Source organism: Lissotriton vulgaris, chromosome 6, assembly GCF_964263255.1.
Source record: "Lissotriton vulgaris chromosome 6, aLisVul1.2, whole genome shotgun sequence".
Lineage (NCBI taxonomy): Eukaryota > Metazoa > Chordata > Amphibia > Caudata > Salamandridae > Lissotriton > Lissotriton vulgaris.
The window spans coordinates 910,456,423-910,477,976 of record NC_141694.1 but is presented as its reverse complement, the minus strand read 5'-3'; the positions used below and the strand labels follow the sequence as shown (position 1 = coordinate 910,477,976).

The window sequence follows — 21,554 nt, the reverse complement described above, 5'->3', positions numbered from 1 at the left end:
CTGTGGGAGTGGCCATTGATCCCCTACTTGGTGTGCTTCAGCAGGGCCAGCTGAGAACTGAGCCTGCACTTCCCTTCAGTGAAACCATCTTTGATATTCAGTTGGGCACTTGTGATAAGCCCGTTTCATGGGCCTCCGTAGCCTGGTCTATAGGTCAAAGATATCATCCTGCCCCTAGAGACCCGCTCTGCCTTTCCAGTCAGCCTACTCCATATAGCTTTGTGGTTCAGGCTGCTACAGCCCCCCTGACCTCAGCGCCGTGCAGGACGCCCCTCTGCACAGGGAGTCTAAAGATCTGGATGCTTTTGGTTGATATCTCTTCTCTGATACCAGCTCCGATTTACAGTCCCTTAATATGGCTTATGTATTGGGCCTTTTTTTTTTCTTATGTGTTGTGGGAGTGGGTCCCATGTCTTCTCCCCGCCGTCACTGATGATTCTCAGACACTCTTACGCAGCGGATTCAGGATGGCTGTCAGGCGTCTAACTTACTGATTCATTGTGGCAAGGATACCCCAGTTTCTGTCGGACAGGCCATTGCCCTTTCGGTAGCTCTTCCATGGCTTGCCGGGCTACGTACCTCCAGCTTCTCGGCGACTGTTCATTCCACATTGGTAAACATCGCTTTCGATGGTCTATATCTATATTTGAATATAAATAGTGGAACAAAATCTTAATACCTGAATGCCATGCCTTCCTCTTCTCTACCCGTACTCGGTTGGGCTGGGAATAGTGTCCTGCACTCCCTTCTGTGTGGCTAGTTGGCTTCATCTTTTCACTCGTCACCTCTGCGTGGTGTTTGGTGCTCGTGCCCGTCAGATATTTTCTTTTCTTGCATTCTTACCTTGTTGAGGACAGGTTATGGTCCCTGCTTGTTTTTGGGCCATGTCTTAATTTTTGACCCTGTTTGGTGTCTACGCCGGTGGCTGCGAGGTGTTCTTTGCTTTCTACCCAATTTCCAATTGGGGTGTTTTCATGGTATTGTGCACATGCACTATTGCTTTGTTCCCTGTCTGACAGGGTACTTCGTCTGTATGCCTTACAGGTATTCCTCCATATGTTTCTGACACTATAATACCCCTTATAGGATTTATAGGAAATCCTAGGAAAGAAGGGCACCAGACAGAGTGGAAGGAAAGAAACCCCTGGCTGGTGTGGCGAAACACTCAACGGGGGGCAAGAAGAACCCCCATACAACATCTTTCGGCTTGGACCGGTGCACCAAAACATGGCAAATGAAATCCCTCCCAGAGTGGGATGGGTATGCTCAGACGTGAGTCCCATGCTCTCCACAACACTGGAGTCAAGCTATCCTGGCTGAAGACGGCTGATAGCCAGAAACCGGTTCTAGGATGCTTGATTCCGGTCCAGGAAAGACATGCCTGGCAGTTCGGGCTGGACTGTTCCCATGAGGCACAGGGTTAAGGCTGATTTGCATCTGGCCATGTCTGAACTGGGGTGGTGTGGAGTGCAAAAAAACGATGGATGTAGGCCCAGATCTCTGTACTGGGGTGAATGTATGACATTGTTCTGCATTCTGTCCATCAACTGTTGTTTTTTGCAATATCCCATTAGCTTACATGTTAGGCAGCTACTTGGTCAACACACATTAAACATTGAAACGTGATAATTTTAGTTCATCAGAAGAATATGTTGTCTAGACAGTCTTAAGAACATTATTTCAGACATCTGCATCGTACTCATTCTAACCACCTCTACTTTAAAGTCAATGCATGGCCTGTTTCCACAGAAGCCATGAACAGAAAATGTGTTTTACCCAGGTAAATTAAATTTTTAGGTAAGACTGTATAGGAAACTACATGCATGGGCTTTCTATCTTTTAAAGATTTTAAGACCTAGTTAATTGCAAAAATTAATTTGGCACACTTTGTAGTTGTTAAATTGAAGGACAATATTACCAATAATGATTTAACTGAAATGGTGCCGAATGGGACATACAACTTAATTGGTTCAGTGTAAAATAACTTGTGGCCAATAGATACTTTTTTTTTAAAAATGTATTTATTTTTCTTTTTGTCAAATTCATATGATACATAGTTATACATTTATGCATTTTACATTCGGCCCCTGAAGTCCCCACCCCCCTCCCACCCCCCACCCCATAGTCGGGCAAAGTTACAGAATACTCAACATCAAAGAAAAGAGAAACAAAAACAAGATTGATATATGGGATTTGAGCCAGCAGCCGCACATAATATAATAACGTATCCGCCCGTTGTAATATTGTGACCTAATAAATCAAGATTTTACCGTACAGCCAATGTCACCATGTTAGATTAAAAGAATCACAAATTGTTATTGCTATGAGAATCACACCATTCCTGAAGCGGGCCCAGATTTTCAAGCCTTGAGTGCATTTCCTTCTACCCTTCCCTTTGTAGATTGCAATTTCCAATCTGTAAGTGGCCAATAATCTTACGAGCCATTGTTGAAACGAGGGAGCATGTTCATCTAGCCAGGCAGATGCAATACACATCCGTAAAACAGCCATTGTAATAAATATAAATTCTACCCCTTGTTCTTTCCAATTTGGATCAGTAGATCCTAAAAGAATCATTTCACTGGTTAATTTGACAGGTTTTTTCACCACCGCGGTGATGAACCTCTCAATCTCATGTTTTAATTGGGATAAACCAGCGCAGGTGGCAAATATGTGTACACAATCTACATTAGAAGTCTGGCATCGGGGGCAGCAGGTTCCTTTACCGGAGCCCCACTTTGCAATTTTATCCGGGGTATAATATAACATGAAGCAGGTTTTATAACATTGCGCCTGTAACTTAGTAGACATAAGGCAGGTTTGTGACATTTCCATGGTTCTGCCAAAATCTTCCGAGGATACACCGATTTTATGTTGCCATTTCAAGGCGGTCTTGCCTAAATCATCAGGCGCCATATTGTTTAAGAGGATATAAATTTCACTTATGGGGTTAGACTTTGCGGACGATAATGCGTCAAATAACTCATTTTTTAAAAATGATTCCGCTCAGATTTCTTCTAGTGATATAATCTCGGAGTTGTAAATATTTGAAGAAATCTCGGTAAATTTGAAATTTCCCTCTTAATTCTACAAATGAGAGAAGCCCCGTGGAAGAGCAAAGATTACCGAAATGTGTGATTCCCGCTGTGGCCAATAGATACTGATGTGTGTATGCACAGTTTTCTGTTTAAAGCTGCAAGTCCATTAGAATACAGACCATATTCCAGATATAACATATTGTTAAAAAGAATTCCAGATACAGGAACTGAAAAAGTCTTATTTTATTCACGGCCTCCACATGACTGTTACAATCTAAAGTGTTGGACAGTTGACTCATGGATTGCGGTCTAATTCTAGTTTTAATACTTTGAAAGAATATCTAAAAAAGATTAGGAATAATGTGAAAGTGTTGCTTGGCCTAAAGTAGACTAACACAGTAGATAAACACACACTTTGATAAAGTAAGCAAGCCTGTTGCAGTTCTGACACAGCAAGAGGTGTCTTCAACCTGAAACATTTGTCCTGCAAAGAGCCTGGACTGCATCCAAAATCCAACAATTTATGCAAACTTAGTTTCCGACTGGTTACTGCACATCTTCCAGGCATTAGACACAACAGATCTGAAAGAAACATGTTCGGTTTAGATTCCTTACCTTAGAATTACCCCCAGGTGTCAGTCTGGATCCGGAAAGTCTTTCCTTCAGCAGTACCTCTGTGCGTCGAAAAGGTGGCATTGGTCGACTCTGCGTCCGTCGTTGGTGTCGTGGTCGCCGGGATGACGTCACAGGAGCTACTTTGATGCCGCCCTCGCACGCTGACGTTTTGAGCGACACTTGTCAACGTCTATTTTGAGTCTACGACTCCTGGTGCGCGTAGGGATGCCCGGCTTCAAGGCATGCTGTACCTGTAGCCAACTGATATCGGTTACGGATCCGCACCGCATGTCTCTTTTGCCTGGAGCACGACCACAACCCCAAGTCGACCTCCGTACCGTTCGAGGTAGTGAGGAAGGTCGAAGGACCGATCGCGGAGCCATCATCACTCTTCCAAGTCTTCGAAGTCTTCGCACTCTGGGTTGGGTAAGTCGAAGCACAAGAAGTCGAAGAAGCATCGTCGGTCTTCGACTAATCCCTGTCGATCGGCTGACGCGGCGAGGGATGCGGGCGGTCCATGCCTGGATCCGGCACGGAGATGGTTAACCATATCACACCTCCACCAGTGCTGCTTCCACCTGGCACAGCTACCGCAACCGATGCCGGTCGTGTCCCTGGCCTGCTTCGACCCCGGCCTCCATCCCGATTTGGACCCGGAGCCGGACCGGCGTTGACCAATGACTGACCCGGCGCCAATAGGTATTTTTGTGCCCCTGTTCACTCCTGGGGTCTCTATTCAGCCAGATTGGCAACCAGAGGATGAGGAGGAGGACTGGGCGGGGTCAGGTGACCCTTTGACTGATCTTCTAGACTCTGAACAGGACTGGAGAGAGCAACTGGAGGATGCTAGTGGTCTAGACTCCTCCCCTGACCGTGGCATGTTGTCTCCTCCTACCGTGGCTACGGAGGATTGAGCTTCACACGCAGTGGTGTTGCGTAGGGCGGCCGAAGAATCTCAACCTCGAGCTTCCTACGGTGGCGGTCAGGACTAACCTCCTGACAGAGGTGCTTCAGGCAGCTGCAAGCTCTTCGGAGCTCCTGCTGCCGTTTAATGAGGCCCTTACCGACGTCCTTTTGGGCACCTGGTCCAGGCCCAACACGGGGGCTCTAGTGGATAGGATGATTGCCCGATGCCACCGTCCGGCTCCGGGCGTCCCCACTTTCCTCTCCCGACATCCCACCCCGGAGAGCTTGGTGGTCCAAGCCTCCACTTCCAAGAGCGCATTCCTTTCCGCTCCACCGGAGAGGGAATCCAAGAAGCTGGATCACCTTGGGAAGAAGATTTTCTCTTCCACCAGCTTGGGACTGCGGTCGGTAAACACTACATGTCTATTGAGCCTTTATTCCCACTCTGTGTGGGACACGGTTTCGCAGGTGCTGCCTTAGTGTCCTGGGGAGGCCTAGACAGTGCTCTCCCAGGCTGTTGCCGCCGGGAGAGATGCTGCGAAGTTTACCATCCGTTGTGGGCTGGATACCGCCGACTCTCTAGGCAGGACGATTTCCATGTCTGTAGCCCTTCGTCTCTACGCCTGGATGAGTTCGACTGGCTTTTCGGGGGATGTCCAGAATACCCTCATGGACATGCCTTTTGATAGCCGTTGCCTTTTTGTAGACAAAGTGGACAACGCTCTAGAGCGTTTCAAGGACTCGCGGGCTACGGCCAAGTCCTTGGGCCTCTCCAGCCGCCCTGCGCAGTCTGCTTTTCGACCTTTCGTGGCTATGTTAGGGATGTTCCACTACGTCCCGCACAGAGCCACAGGCCGCAGCAAGTTTCCCAATCTTCTCGTGGCCGGGGACATGGGAACCAACCCTGTGGTTCAGTGGGCCAGCGGGTGGGCAATCCACCCCCCCCCCCCCCCCCTCTCTGCAGCAGCCTCCAAACCTTCCAAGTCCAACATTTCAGGCCAATCAAACGCCAGTGGGCAGCTGGATCCGCCATCAACTCCCCCACTGGCGCACCATCATGCCAGATAGGTGGGTTTTGCTGATAGTCCGAAGGGGCTACTCCCTCCCCTTCGAGGCCACCCCTCCCTTTCGAGGTCACCCTTCCATCCATGCCACCTCAAGTTCACAGTATGTCAGAGGATCATCTGGGCCTTCTCCAACAGGAAGTTACGGCTCTCTTGGCCAAAGGAGCCATTGAGCTCGTTCCTGTCCCAGAAGTAGGTTGTGGATGTTACTCCCACTACTTTCTGGTACCCCAGAAGGACAAGGGACTGTGTCATATATTGGATCTCAGGAAAGTCAACCGTTTCCTCCGGAAGGAGAAGTTCAAGATGTTGACGCTCGCGCAGTACTCTTCTGCCCTCGACCCAGGAGACTGGATGGTAGCGTTGGACTTGCAGGACGCTTATTTTCACATCTCCATCCTGTGGGCACCCTGGCATTACCTGCGTTCAAGTTAGGCGCATGCGCTTTCAGTTTATCGTGCTCCCCTTTGACCTTACCAGCGCCCCTCAGGTGTTCACGAAAGTGATGGCGGTGGTCGCACCTCACCTGTGCAGATCGGGGGTTTCAGTCTTCCCCATCTCGACGACTGGTTGTAGAAGGCGGGCTTGCCCCAGGCAGTCGTCTCCCACCTCCTGACTCTGGCCCACCTCCTGCATTCGCTGGGGTTCTCCATCAATGTGCCGAAGTCAAACTTGATTCCCTCTCAGAAGCTCCTCCTCATCGAAGCGGTTCTGGAAACAACACGGTTTTGGGTTTATTCTCCCGAACAGCGAGTCCGGGATATTGGGGCTATGATTCTGATCTTTCAGCTTTTATCCCGTTTCGGTCAGAATGACCCTGGGCCTCATGGCCTCCTGCATCCTGCTGGTAGATCATGCCAGGTGGCATATGCGGGCTTTGCAGTGGGACCTGAAATTCCAGTGGGCACAGCATAAGGGGAATCTGTCCGATTGCGTTCAGATCACGGAGGGCACTGCACGTCAATTGCAATGGTGGCTAACGAACCAGGATTGGGTCAGAGGCAGATCCCTCTCCCTTCCCCAACCAGAGGACACAGTGGTGACAGACACATCTCTTCTGGCATGGGGCGGCCTCATGGGAGAGGCGGAGATCAGAGGCCTCTGGAGATCTGGGCGATTCGGCTTGCACTATCGGCATTCCTTCCCTCTGTCAGGGGAAGAGTAGTGTAGGTGTTCATGGACCACCACCACTACCATGTGGTACTGCAACAAACAGGGCGGGGTGGGGTTGTGGACCCTATGTCAGGAGGCCCTCCACCTCTGGACATGGCTGGAACTTTGGAGCATATCCCTGGTGGTTCAACACCTCGCAGGTTCCCTGAACGCCAGGCAGACTAACTCAGCCACAGGTGCATGATGGATCATGAATGGCGTCTTCACTCTGAGGTGGTGCAAGGTCTCTTTCGACAGTGGTGAGAGCCTTGGTTAGATCTATTCGCCACCGAAGAGAATGCACAGTGTCAGCAGTTCTGCGCTTTGGAATTTCCAAGGCGCACTCGCTAGGCGATGCTTTTCGTCGCAAGTGACGTTGCAGTCTGTTGAATGCCTTTCCACCTACATCCACTTCTGCCCAGAGTGCTGAAGAACAGGCACGACCGGGCCCAAGTCATCCTTGTGGCTCCGGACAGGGCACAAAGAGTCTTATATCCTGAGCTGCTCAACATGGCTATCGATGCTCCAACCCGTCTGCCTCTTCGGAAGGATCTTCTGTCGCAGCAACAGGGGACGGTCCTCCAACTGAACCTGTCAAGCCTCCACCTCCTTGCGTGGAGATTGAGCTGCGGCAGTTGATGTCTTTTGACCTGCCTCTTGAAGTTTGTGATGTAATCTTGGCAGCCCAGGCCCCCCTCCACTAAGACGGTATACACCTGGCGGTGGAACAAGTTTGTGACATGGTGCACAGCAAAGGCTGTGGATCCCCTTTCTGCCCCTCTTTCTGAGTTCTCATGTTTCTCCTTTCTTTAACCCAACAGGGATCTGCTCTGGGCACTTTCAAAGGCTATCTCTTGGCCTCCTCTGCCTTCCTTTGGCTTCCAGATCAGCCTTCTCTTTTCAAGTCCCCGGTTGTTAATAGTTTCTTGAAAGGCATAACTCATCTCTTTCTTCCTATTCCCTTCGTTATGCCTCAGGGGGACTTGAATCTAGTCTTAACCTATTTAATGTGTGCTCCCTTTGAGCCGCTTCACAACTGTCCTTGGAGGCTTCTGATGCTTAAAACTGTGTTCCTGGTAGCAATCTCATCTGCCAGAAGAGTGAATCAACTCCAGGCCCTTTCCTCTAAGCCTCCTTTCCTGTCTGTACATCCGGACAAGGTGGTTCTCAGGACTCGTCCATCCTTCCTTCCCAAGGTTGTCACTGTCTTTCATATCTGGCAGACCATCACTTTGCTCCCCTTCTTTCCGTCTCCGCATCCTTCGAAAGAGGAAGAGAGGCTTCACCGTCTGGGTCCAAAACGGGCGTTTTCCTTTTATCTGGTGCACACCAAACAATTCCGGGTGGATGACCAGCTTTATTTGTTGGCTATGTGGGCGCCAGGAAAGGTCGTCCTTACACAAGCGGAATATCTCCCGATGGGTTGTTTTGTGTTTCAAAGCCTGTTATTCTCTGGCAAAGAAGGAGCCTCCAGTAGGGCTGCGCGCCCATTCCACCAGGGCGACGGCAACAATACTGCTTTGGGATGGGGAGTTCCTCTAAATGACATCTGTCAGGCAACTCCATGGGCTTTGTTGCACACATTTACAAAACTCTACTGCCTTGACAGTCAAGTCCGTAGAGACAGCTTTTTTGGCCGCTCTGTTCTCCATGACTTTCTGGTGTGATCTTGGTTCGCAGACCCACCTCCGGACTTGGTATTGCTGGGGTATCTATTCCAAGGTAAGGAATTTATAACTAACATGTTTCTTTCAGATGAACAAGTTATTTACCTTCGGTAACGATATATCTGTAAGAAACATAGATTAGTTATAGATTCCTTACCGCCCCACTCATCCTAACCCGGTCTGCGAACTGATGTCTAGGGTAAAGGATATCCTTTCAGGGCCCTAGTTTTGTGAACCAGTAGTCAGTGTCTTACATGGCTCTGCGTTTCTGGCGCGGAAGGTTGTATACAGAACTGACCTCTGAGTGCGAGGGCGGCGTCTAAGTAGCTTCTTTGACATCATCCCGGCGACCACAATGCCAACAACGGATGCAGAGCAGACCCACGCCACCTTTTGACATGCAGAGGTACTGCTGACAAAAACACTTTCCGGATCCAGTCTGACGCCTGGGGGTAATTCTAAGGTAAGGAATCTATAACTAACCTATGTTTCTTACAGATATATTGTTACCGAAGGCAAGTAACTTGTTACAGTACATGCTTTTAAAAGGCTCAGATTTGGCATATTAGTTGGCTTTGAGACTATTTTTATATTTTTTCTTCTCTTTTTTAGTTCGTTGTTTGTACCTGAGCAGGAATCCATTAGGGAGAAGTACCATTGGAAAGAGGGTCTCTTCTTTTGTAGAGTTAACTTTAGTTTCTTATCGGTTGTGCGACACGTTGAATGCGATTCGAGGTGAGGTGTTCTCCCAGGTACCGATAAGACCTAAAACATCAAGAGCCTTTAGATTTCAGCTGCTTGCAGGTTCACATTCAGCAGTGAAGACATTGAGGATGACATGCTGCGCGTGACTGAAATAAAATGTGTTTCTATATCATATATGTTTGTGTGTGTATGTATATATATATATAATGTGTGTGTGTGTATATATATATGTATATATATATATATATATGTGTGTGTGTTTCTAAACTGTACTACTTGTCTGCTAATTGAATAAAGAATATTGAATGTAGTAACAACTTGTTGGCTCTTATTTTAATCATGTAAAATTGTTTTTGTTTAGAGTTCAGAGGTGTGCCATGTTGCAATTTTCAGATTTCCATGAAAGACTGATCAACATACTTTGCAAGAATACTGAAGATAGCCTTGCTACAGAGCAGGCTCAGAGTCTTGTTTTGGATATTTTGTGCTGGCTTGCAGGAGTGCATTCAAATGGACCTGGCAGGTAATGGAACTACGATTCTAAACATTTAAAGGTTACATGTTTGTATTTTTCAGGATTGGAAATACAGATTTTTGCTTGGTTTGTTTTACAGCTCGCAAGAAGGAAAGGAAAGCCTGCTGTCGAAAACACGGAAATGTCTTTCTGAAATTGTACGTGTCTGCTTCTTTGAGGCAGGACGAAGCATATCCCATAAGTGTGCCCGTTTTTTAGCACTTTGCATAAGGTTGGTTTCATTTCCTTTGTGTCTCTTCCAGTTTAGGATTAATATTAATCCACGTAGGTCGTCTGTTATGTGTGCACACAAACTTTCAAAGTGGTGGTGTGTTAGACCACTTGCACCAGCCTTGCCATTATAGTTTATTAAAAATGAAGATGTTAATTTTGTATGTTTTGACTTGAAATCCTTCAGTGCATTCGTTTGTGTTCCAGCTCACGGTAAGGAACTTTTACAAAACTGTGGCAGTTGTAGTGCAGCTGTGCAAAAGGGGTGCAGAGTATCCCTGTTTTCGCTATTGCTTTGGCTGTATCCTGTTCAAAGGAGGGAGTGCAATTTTCACCCAGTCATGGCAGACTTATGAACACCTAACATTCCAAACTGGTACTGAGTACCGTCCATGCACAGTAGCCATACTTCAGTGGAATCTAATTTTAAACAGAAACTTCAAATTTGCAAATGATTATATGCAATTGTAGTCAGTAGCGTCTGTTGTAAGATAAATGTGGCGGGTGGGGTGGGCAGCATAGAGGAGGGGGAACTGTGGGGGAGGGGGCAGCTCAAGAGACCTAAAATTATTTTTAAGATAAAGAGAACTTGCCTGCTGGGGTCCGCTCGTCGTGCTGCTCGCCGGGCTTCTCCTCTTGGCACAGGCTGAAGCTTCCAGCTTCCCCTGCAGCAATCCATATGCTGCACTCACCTAAGAGCAGCGTAGAGATTGAGCGGAGTGCACTGGTTTTGTGCCCCATCGGGAGCATGGAGCCTGTGCCTGCTGATATCTCTACTCAGCAATACAGCTGGTTTGGAGAGATGTCAGTGTTCATGACTGTTTGGCCGGCCTAAGACGGCCGGCCAAACCCCCATGTGCACCGACAGCAGGGCCCACCACTCATCCTCCCCTGCTGCATCGCTGTGGCCCAACCCACAAGACTCAGCCGCAAGACGAAAAATAAAATGATCTGCATTAAGGTCTTTTTATTTATCGTTTGCATCTGCAGGCAGTGGGGCGCCGCTCCTCCGCAATAGCAGTGGAGCCGCTCCTGATTGCAGTGTATTGATTGGATTTTCTTTGTGGTAAATGTACTTAGTCTTAAACTACAAACACATGCCATAAGATGCATTTACCACAAGACTGGGTCTTCCTGGAATCCTTTTTAATATACTAATTCTTTTATGATGAATATATTGAGCATCTCAAACCAAAATAAGTAGCTTTCTAAATTACAAATAGAAAAACGATAACAAGAGTGCCAGTAAAAACCAATTTAATGTCCTTCACATTGATTGGTTGACGCAGTTAAATGTTGACCATCTCCAAGAAAAACCCATTTTGAAAAACATGACTATAAAAGAAACTTCTATTGATTTTTGCAAAGGTCTTCTCTCCTCCCCTCATTTTGTACCTGTACATCTATATTGCTTTTGACCTCTGAAGTGTCTAAGAGTCTGCTGGGAAGTTTTTGTCCTCATGTTTTTATTTTTATTTTAAATGGACACCTTTTTTTTTAATTCTAAATTCTTATTACTTTTACTTTATGTAGACTCTGCAGAGTTCCTGTGCACTTGTTCAGAAGTCAAGGAAATACTTTTCCCACTTGCACTCAAAAATGTACCCTTTAGTTGATTCTTGAGTGACATATTCTGCAGCTCTGTGAAGCCGGAGCATGTAACTTCTTAATAACTGTGTAGTGATATTTTGTAACTTTACAACAACAAAAAAAGTATTGCACCTAAATGTGTAGCATATAGGTACATTGACATGGAAGAATCATTGCTAAGGTCTGATTCGCTTGACATGGAAGAATCATTGATGAGGTCTGATTTGCTTTATCCAGTAGGTAGTTGACAGTTCTTAGCTATGACAAATGTTCTTTCAAAGTTTAGTTGAATATGTAACAAACTTACCAGGGGCATCTTAAACTCTTACAAGGCCACATCCTACGAAGAAGACCTTTACAGTCATCCTTCCTAAAATCTGTTTGAAGTAGTTTAACTAGACCCCTCCCAATTACCCTCACCCAGGTAGAGAAACACCCTGACTCACCATAGCACCAACACTTGTCTGACAATCAAGACCCGGCTCCAAGTTTCCTGCCCCCATTCACTTGTCGTCCAGCGATCCCAAAGGAAGTAAAATTACTCATTGCACTGAGGCCAGTCCTCATTCTCTTTTCACCCCTCTTAATTGTCTTTGGGCTTCCCACCCCAGGAAACCATAGCAAAGTACAGGCAAAGACATGGGTGAATCCGATTTGTTCCTGGGATGGCCTAGGGCCAGAATCCCTGTACCTTAAGTAAATAGTGTGTAGCTCACACACATTTCCCACTCTCAGTACCCACATTTGCTGTTGATACATGCATTCACACATCCACCCTGGCTGACATCACACAACACAGACTAGATGCAGTCCTCATTAGAGGCATGACTCCCACTCGCCGTAGTGATTTATTTTTTACTTTTTCATTCTCATGGGCCCCAGACTGTACAGCATACGCTGCACACAAGGCTGTAGGAGAACAGGCAGTCTTTTACCTGTCTTTCTGGCACTGCACCCTGGGTGACCAGGGAACACCTACCTCGTTTGAACTCCTCTGCTGCCAAATACCCGTCTCAGCATCTTGGGCGTCTTCCATATTTCATTTTTTGTAGACCTTCAAAACCTAACAAGTGTGGTTACTAAAGATGACCTTATCACCGTGATCTGTATAAGACATTAACATTTTCCACAGAATTACTCTTGGAGTGGACAGACCATGTCACCTTCCCCATTCTTCCTTCACAAGGCATGACTTTGAGCTCAACCAAAAATAGTATTATTCTCCTTCAAAGACCTCCCAGTGGCTACTCTTGAAGAATAAGTCAATTCGTCAAACTTTTTTTGGCCTACCTCTGCAGTGACCACATATAGGTACACTACAGCTGAAGTCTGTTTCTTTCTGTGCAACTCTACTCTGATCTGAGGCACTGCTCCATACTTCGTCAGGTATTTCCAACACCAAAGTTTTTTTTTAATACAGACATTGTGCGAGAGAGCTATCTCCCCTGAAAACTACATGCTTCAAACCTTACTGAGATTTCGAAAAGCAGATGTCCACAAGGGATCCACACAATGTCTGTGTTGGACATGGCCCTCTCTGCAAGTTCACCCCAAATTTTTCCCTTCCTTTGCTGGACCTTAATTTGTTGACCTTTAGGACTCTACACTCTTTACCTTCTAATCAGTGGTAAAGTGGCTGTGCTCTCCCTTTTGCACATGGTAACATTGGCCTACATCTAATTGGTACATTTAAGTTATTTGTAAGCCGCTAGTATATGTTGCTACATGTAACCAGGGACTGTAACTTAAACTCTACTAGTGTGCTGCAGCACTCCTTGTGCCTTCCACTAAAGTAGCCATTTGAAACATGTCTCAGGCCTGCTACTGCAGCCTGTAGAGCAGTTTTATACTGACATTTCGACCTGATAAAAAAAACCTTTTACCAGGCCTAAACCTTCTTTTCAAATACTTAAAGGTTTCCCTAAGGTAGGCCCTAAAAGCTCATAGGGAAGGGAGCAGGGTATGTATGTGGTAAAGTCAGATATAGGTGTATACTTTTTACATGTCCTGACTGAAAAAACTCCTAAAGTTATTTTTCACGTTAGTGAGGCCTATGTCTCCAATACCCTAACACTGGGTTGCCTCGTTTCTGTTAATGAGTGCTATGTTCAGTTATGGAGCAGATACTCCAATGAATTGTAATTTAAAATCCCTTTTAATAATAAAGAACGTTTGCATTTTTTTGTCCCAATCAGATGTGCATTCTGCCAGTGCTCTGGATCACATGACTGGGAACTACTTATGTTGCTGTTTGTGTGTTACTTCCAAACAGTGCTATTTAAACACATTGCTGGACTACTCCAGTATATTGTTTTTTGTTTTAGTGCCTTGTTATTCTTTGAAGGACCACCATCATTGCCCTTACAGGTAGCAAGGGTGTCTACTGTGGAAGCACCAGTCTTTTAAACTACTGTGGTAGCACCAGTCTTTTAAACTACTGTGGTAGCACCAGTCTTTTAACAAGTATTCTTTATGTAGACTTTCTACTTTGACTAGTTGAGTTCTGTGCAACATAATTTAGGCATTGTCACAGCTACCTGTTTGTATTTAACATACAGGATCAGAAGAACATAGGATTGACGAGTGCCTCTGCAGAAGTGGGCCATTGTCCATGTTCCATCACTTGAGCAGAGAAGCCCATTGAGGTATTGATTAGTCTACCCTAGCTTTTGACTGAAAGGGGACTGCTAAACTGTGTGACGTGCTTGAGCTTTCTCTGTTAAACATGGTGAAATTGGCCTACACAGAATTGGTACATTTAATTGCTTAGCAAGTCCCTAGGACCTGTAAATTAATAAATACAAGTGGTCAGCAGCACTCATTGTGCCACCCACTGATGTAGCTTTTTAAAACGGGTCTTAGGCCTGCCACTGTAACCTGTGGCACAGCTTAAGCTGCCATTTCGACCTGGCAAAATGAACCTTTTGCCAGATCTAAATGTTCCTTTCTAAAACTAATATGCCACCCCTGAAGAAGGATCAAATGGCCCATGGAGCAGGATTCATGGCATTTAAAAAGTAGGACATATGTGTTTAAGTTTGACATGTCTTGACAGTAAAAAAAATCCTAAAGTTGTTTTTCTCTGTTGTAAGGCTTATCTCTCCCATAGGCTAACACTGTGTTACCTTGTTTCAGTTAATACGCGCTAACTGATAGGTAGTAGATAGAGTTATGCTGTTTGCACTCAAATGAATTGTAATTTAAAATCTTCTGTAAAGGTAAAGTCCAATTTAAGTCACATGTCTGAAAAAGTCACTTTTAGAAAGTTAATATGGGAGAGGGGGTTGGACCCTTGACTGCAAACTAGATTGGGCCTCCTTAAACTATGTAAACAAACAAAGTATCTTTTCGCCAAGTTGTTATTGCACCTACTCAAAATAAAAGGACCAATAATCTCATTTCCATTAGACCTTGTGATATGTTTCACTTTTCTTTTGTATTAACTTAGAGATTTCTTGTACATCTTACCACGTCTTTTTGAAGGGCAAACCTTTTTTTGGGTAAGCGTTCAAATGTACAATTCAAACATATATGACAATGCAACAATACAAGAACATATAATGACAAAAACAAAAAAGTTTTTTCCCTTAAATTCGAAAAAACACAGTGAGATTGACCTTTCAATGACCAGTCCTTCAGTTAGACATAACACCTGGTGGAATAGTCAGTTCCTGTTTTTAACACCGTATGTCCTGCCGGTGTAAGCTACCCGGGGTTACTAACTCTAAATGTTTGTACTAGAGGAATAGGCATTCTGTCGATATCTCCCAAACAATGTTAGTTTATTGTGGCTATTCTTCCCCCAGAGGCTAGGCCAACACGTTTTAGGCCCTCTGCGATTGAAGGAGGTTCTCCTCAGAACCTGGACTTGGTTGGTTCTCAGTTTCTCCTCGTGCTGAATCAACTAGCAGTGGCAGTTACTTTTTTGAGGAGATCTTGAAGCCAGTTCGCAGATATGTGTCACCTGTTATTGGTTTGTGAAGGTATGCCTCTTCTTTTCTTGAAATATGCTGGGTTTACTCTTGGTTGTTTGGTGGGCAGGAAGAAGTCCCAAAACTAGTTTGAAATCAAGAAAACCTTGTTTGATGTGGTGCGTTTGGACCTTGGCAGTTGATGTGGTCTTGTTGATGCAGCTTAATTATTGTTTTCATGAACAAGATCTGATTTCATGACCTTATCTGGGTATGTGAAGCCCTGAATAGACAGGAAGGCTGCTTGAGGAGAATTTCCCAGACAGGACAGGTTATTCTGCGAGCTCATTTGCCATCTCCTGCATGTCAGGCAGTGGAAATGAGATTCTCCAGTATTGGGGTGTCTTTCATAGATTCACATGCTTGAATATTCCCAGTCGTCGAAGTGGGAGCCCCACAGTAAATAAATTAGCAATAAAAACCAACAATATATGTATATAGAAACATAATTACATACATTCTAAAAACATAAATACTTATAAGTACCAAGGATAGCAGTAACACATAGGAATACATTAGAAGAAAAAAGCACTTTCATAACATATCCAAGTCATTATGTTAGTCCAAACTACAGCCAATCAGGCGCAAGCACCCCTCTTGAACCTTCTCCTCAGAGGCTCAGGCCCTCAGATTTTTGTAACACCAGAGTGACAAAAGAGTCTAGGAGGAGAAGCGAGCCTCTGAAGGGAGGTGGGTGAGTCGCATGTGAATCTATGACAGACCCCAATACTGGAGAACCACCGTTTACAGGTAAGTAACAATTGTTCTTCTCCAGTATTGGGGTGTCTTTCAGAGATTCACATGCTTGAATAGACTAGTGAGCAGTAATAGCTGGCCGCAAGGCAAAAGAGCAGTGCATAAGCATACAATGCCATGAAATCACATAATGCTGCCAGACAGATAAATAACTCATATAGGCTGAGGGAATGAAAGAAGCTCACCTTACTTAAAAAGATTACGAAGCATGGCATGGCATAGCAGCAGTGGCTACATACTTTCAAAACAGACCACACTTATTTCTATTTAGAATACCATTGATAAAAGCCTTTAGGGAAGGATTAAAAAGAGTGATACCACCAAAAGCCCCACCTGCACCAGCGTGGAACTTAAACATAGTCCTTACAAGGCTAATGGGTACGCCATTTAAACCAATGCACAGATATAAATTACAATTCCTCTCATTGAAGGTTGCTTTTCTCATAGCCATAACTTCACTAAGGAGAGTAGGTGAACTCCAGGCATTAAGTATACAAGAGCCCTTTTTTCAGCTTCACAAAAAAAAAGTAAATCTTCGGACCAATCCTAAATTTCTCCTTAAAGAAGTTTCTGCCTTTCATATCAATCAATCAGTTGAGTTACCTGTGTTTTTTCTTCAACCTAATTCTGTAACAGAAGGAGCTCTTCACACACTTGATGTTAGAAGAGCTCTACTATATTACGAGGAAAGAACAAAAGAATACAAAAAAAGCTTTGTTGCTTTCTCTGTTTTCTCTGTTGCTTTCTGCTTTCAAGGCAATCCCACATCTAAATATGGCATTGCAAGATAGATTGTGAAATGTATCTAGACATGTTATGCGAAAGTAAAAAAAACTTTGCTAATACTCCCTAAAGAGCATTCTACTTGCATAATAGGGGCTATTTTGGCCGCCTTAGGAATATTCCCCTAGCTGTAAGGCAGCAACATGGTCTACACCTCACATATTCACCAAACACTATTGTGTAGCCGTGTTAGCAAGGCAACAAGCTAATGTAGGCCAGGCAGTACTTAAAACGCTGTTTCAAACAATGACAACAACTACAGACTAGCCACCGCTTTGGGAGCATACTGCTGCATAAGTCAATGCAAAGTATGTGATCTACAGCTCACATGCCTCGAATGGATAATGTTACTTATTCAGTAAGCTTCTGTTCTTGGCATGTAGAGCTGTAGATTCACATGCGCCCACCTTCCCGGTCTCCTGTAGTTGTTGCAGTTCTCAGTTTACATACATACGCATGAACATCTCTATTCTACACATACTAACTCCAGTCTCACCCTCTGCGGGAAAACAATTGTACAATGGAGTAAATGCCTTTGCCCACTATCATCGAATGGAGGAGTCACCTTACCTCGTGACTGGAATGACTTCTTCGAAGTAAAACAACTTGCAAACATCCGGACCCAACACTAGATGGCTGGAGTATGCAAAGCATGTGATCTACAGCTCTACATGCCAAGAACAGATGCCTACTGGGTAAGTAACATGATCCTTTTGGCGGACATTACAACAGCAGATTCCTCCCCGCCCTCTGTTCTCCTTATTCTGTGGAGCAGACTCCTATGATTTTTCAAAGGTCCCAAATTAAATTCACCCAGGTTGTTTCCAATACGACATAGTAGATTCACCTGAGGGCACGGAAAGGTTCAAGCTCATCTTATGTCAGCGCAGGTGTGGTGCTCACATGTGCCTCTGTGCAGGAGCAATTGGTATAAAACATTCCATAAGTCAACTGGTGCACTGGCACACTGGTGCATGGGTATATTCATAGGTGAGGAATTTCCAGTTAGAGTATTAACCAGGAATAGTGATGCTGAAGGTAAATAACGTTTTTCTCTGTGTCTTAGTTGCTACACCACTTGCTTCTCATTCCCTAATTCGCGCTGCAAATTAAATTACTTTGCTCGAACACTAGCTATGCAGAGTAGGATCTGTTACACGTCGACCGCATTCCAATGTGAGACAACAGGTTTTAAAGACAAAAAGTGCCCTCAGAGGGGACTTTTACACACAGTAGGAGTATAGCATTTAATCTAAATATTTTGCAAGTTTTCCATGCCTTAATCAACCTCGAGTAGAAATTGATTGCCTTAGATTTGTTTTCAGAACTTCAAAACAACACCCAATTGAACTCTTACATGAAAGAGTAATAGAAGGCATGTAGATCTAACGTGCATACCTAGTGTTAAAGAGAAGTAACTTCCTAGTGCAACTGCTGAATAAATATTGCCCTTTCGCCTGCATTGCTTTATTTTACTAAATTATTTGTACATGTTTTCCTTTATTCTAGCAATGGAAAGTGTGATCCAAGTCAGCAAGGGTTTGGATGCGTTCTTCTAAAGGCTTTGCTTGAAAATATGCAATTTTTACCTTCGGCTGCAACAGGAGGTAGTAAGAACATACATTCTAATTTGCATTTGTCAAGAAAAAGTGTTTTATTTTATGAAAATAGCTTTTATATTTGGTAAACTGTTTATATGTTTCTTAGGTTGTTGTTGGGCTCACCCTCTTTTTCTCTTAAAAATCCAATGTCACTTTAACCAGATATAGTTTTGTGAAATTCAATTGTTTTAGTTTCACAGGTCCATTCAAACATTTGTATGTGTGTTCCTTGGGATCTTACATTTATTGGAAATGCATTTTTATTAACCACTTTATTTGCTAGTAAGTTTTCTCTTGATCAACAAGTACTTTCTTGGTGTTTAATTCAAAATTGTTACTTGAAGATATCGGTTTGCTTACTTTTTTTGAACACCCTGAGCAACCGCATACTATTTTATCAGCCGACCAGACACCTATGATCAGTTACACATCACATATTCACTCGCACACACTTCACGTTCACAAAAGTTGAACTGTATGTCGCTCATTTTCATGCATTGCACCCAAATTCTGCTTCTTGAATTCCACAGGAAGGTGAAGACCTGCTCAAGTGCGTGGATACCCTCACAGTTGATAAGCTCGCTGCACAAATCCACAGTATATTTTGAGTCATCTGTGATAATGTGGATCAATTTAAACTAACAAGATAATTTTTGCCTAAATAACTGCAGGCCTATTTTTGGGCATCTCTATCTTTTTTTTTTCTTTTTTTCTTGGCATTTTCAAAATAAGAGTACAAACATTACAAACAAAAAAACTGTTGCATACAGACTGTCTCGCTGTCCAGTTGCGTACTATTATAATGCACAGTAAATAAATCAAAGGTACGGTTCCACCTGTATGAAATAAAGACAGCACGCCTGAATAAAAAATCACTATACAGCAAAGATCATAATATTTTCAATGTGAATTCCATTATACCCAAACAGCCAAGTCTGGACAGGGCCCTCTTATACTACCCATGAGGAAGGGGCACCAGTGTGTAGAGCACCCCCCATACCAAAACGTCACCAGCCCCCAGGCTGTCTAGCATATATTTACCTATACCCTGATGATCCCGTAGAGTCTCCCCCTTCACCCTGTTTGGTGCGTGCCCACTCCAAGAAAGGCTTCCAGATGTCTCTAGGCCTGGATGCCGACTGCATCAATTCCCAAAAAGTGGTTAGTTGCGTGTGATCAAATATGACATCTTGGATCCTCTATTTCATGGAAGGACCTCCCTTCCGCCCCAATGCATAGCCATCTGGTTCTTAGCAAAGAGTAAAAGCATAGCATGTAATTTGCGAAATGCTACTGGCGTGTCTCTGACATAACCTAGTAAACTTAACCATGGGTTTGGATCATCTAACATGCCGATTATGTCATGATTGTAGTGAATGTCAGACCAAAATGAGGTCAGCTTTGGACAATTCCATGCCATGTGCAGGAACGTAGCAGGGGCTAAACTACATCTCCAGCAGCTATCATCTTCTTTGACCCCCATGTGGTGTAGTTGGGAGGGGTCCTATAGAATCTGTGGAGAAACTTAAAAATAATCAAACGTAACTTGTAATTGGGAGAAAGTGCTGTGAACTGGGTACAACAATATGTCCATTGATCTTCCATCAGCGGGTTTGGCAATTCTTCATTCCACGCCTGTAGTGCTCTAGGGTGCACCGGGGGGGCAGAGTTTTGCATGTTATTCTAAATGCTTATAATTAATCTATGATGAGAATCTGACTTCAACACGTTTTCTAGTGCTAGTAGTGTGGGTGGGGGACTTGGGAATATATTGAGTAGGTTCTTGCATGTAGCCCTGAGTTTGAAATATAAGAATATTTGTTGTTCTTTCCGGCTCCTTCAGGAAGGATCCTGGCAACACAGCTCCACTCTTTTTCTTATGTCTTCAGAAAATCTTTTCTCTTTTGACAACTTTTATTCCTTACTTCGACGTTTTTCATCTGTAGAAGTAAGAGGCTGTCTTTTTTTGACAGGTTTGGGCATTTTTAACATCTTAAAATGCCATCTCTTTTTGACTCTTGCCCTTCTTGTGGTAAAAAGAAGGCCAAAACAGACTCATGAAGTCTATATCCTTTGTGTCCCTGAAGATCATGATTCGAAGACCTGCCCTCACTGCCAGAACCTGTCCAGAAGAACTTTGAAGGACAGGGAAAGAATTCGCATTTATGGCCTGGTAGAGAAGTCTAGAGGAAGGTCTCCAGTAAGGAAGGGCTCCAAGAGGTCTAGAATGTCTTCTAGAAGTAAGCCCTCACGTCCTTCTGCTTCAGCGTCGGGCTTGGCGCTGAAAGAAGATCTTCAGGTGGGTCATTTATCGAAGAAAAGACCCTCGACAGCGGGCTCGCCGTCGAAAAGGTATGTCGTCGACGTCGAAGATTCGAGTTCCTCTGTCGTCGTCAACCCGGCGGCGATCGGCGTCGAGAAACTAGACTCCTCCGCTGTCATCAACCCTGCGACGATCGGCATCGAGGAGCAGAGACCCTCCGCCCTCGGGTTCTCTTGTTGCTGAGCAAGCTAATGAGAAATTTCTTGCTACAAATGTCAAGCAGGGAAACAAGGCTTTACATGTCATAGAAAGCACATCTTGAAGTCATTATTAGCATGAGCAGAAAGATGGTTGCAACAGTTACACTTAGACAAAATTAATGGTTGTGAGCTTGTAGAGACCGAGTTAGTGTCTGAAGGGAATAAGTCAGAACACTTGAACTGTCCAAAAACGTGTCCCAAACAGATGTCAGTCAGTGTCTGCCTTGCTTTCCGGTTTGTTGTGCTGAGGTCAGAACAACTTTCTCCTTTTATGGAGACACCAGTGATTCTAGAGTATGCTTTGCCAAAACTGATATGTGGGGGACCGTAATCCTTCACCAGGTCCAGTTTAAATCTCCATGGGTCCTGCTGCAGAAATTGGCCCCACCATCCTCCCATGTACAACTAGATACCACAGTGAGAGGGGATGAAGGATGA

At 44.5% G+C, this 21,554-nt stretch overlaps 1 protein-coding gene across 6 annotated transcripts in view; it reads left to right on the top strand.

The window, feature by feature from the left end:
* The window catches only part of BIRC6 (baculoviral IAP repeat containing 6), a 2,386,688-nt gene that overhangs the window by 457,007 nt on the left and 1,908,127 nt on the right, over window positions 1-21,554 (top strand). For all 6 annotated transcript variants that reach the window (XM_086926902.1, XM_086926900.1, XM_086926901.1 and 3 more), the window contains exons 18-20: window positions 9,509-9,670; window positions 9,762-9,893; window positions 18,502-18,599. In XM_086926902.1, coding sequence (XP_086783028.1) covers window positions 9,509-9,670; window positions 9,762-9,893; window positions 18,502-18,599 — 392 coding nt within the window. The remainder of the gene's footprint in view (window positions 1-9,508; window positions 9,671-9,761; window positions 9,894-18,501; window positions 18,600-21,554) is intronic.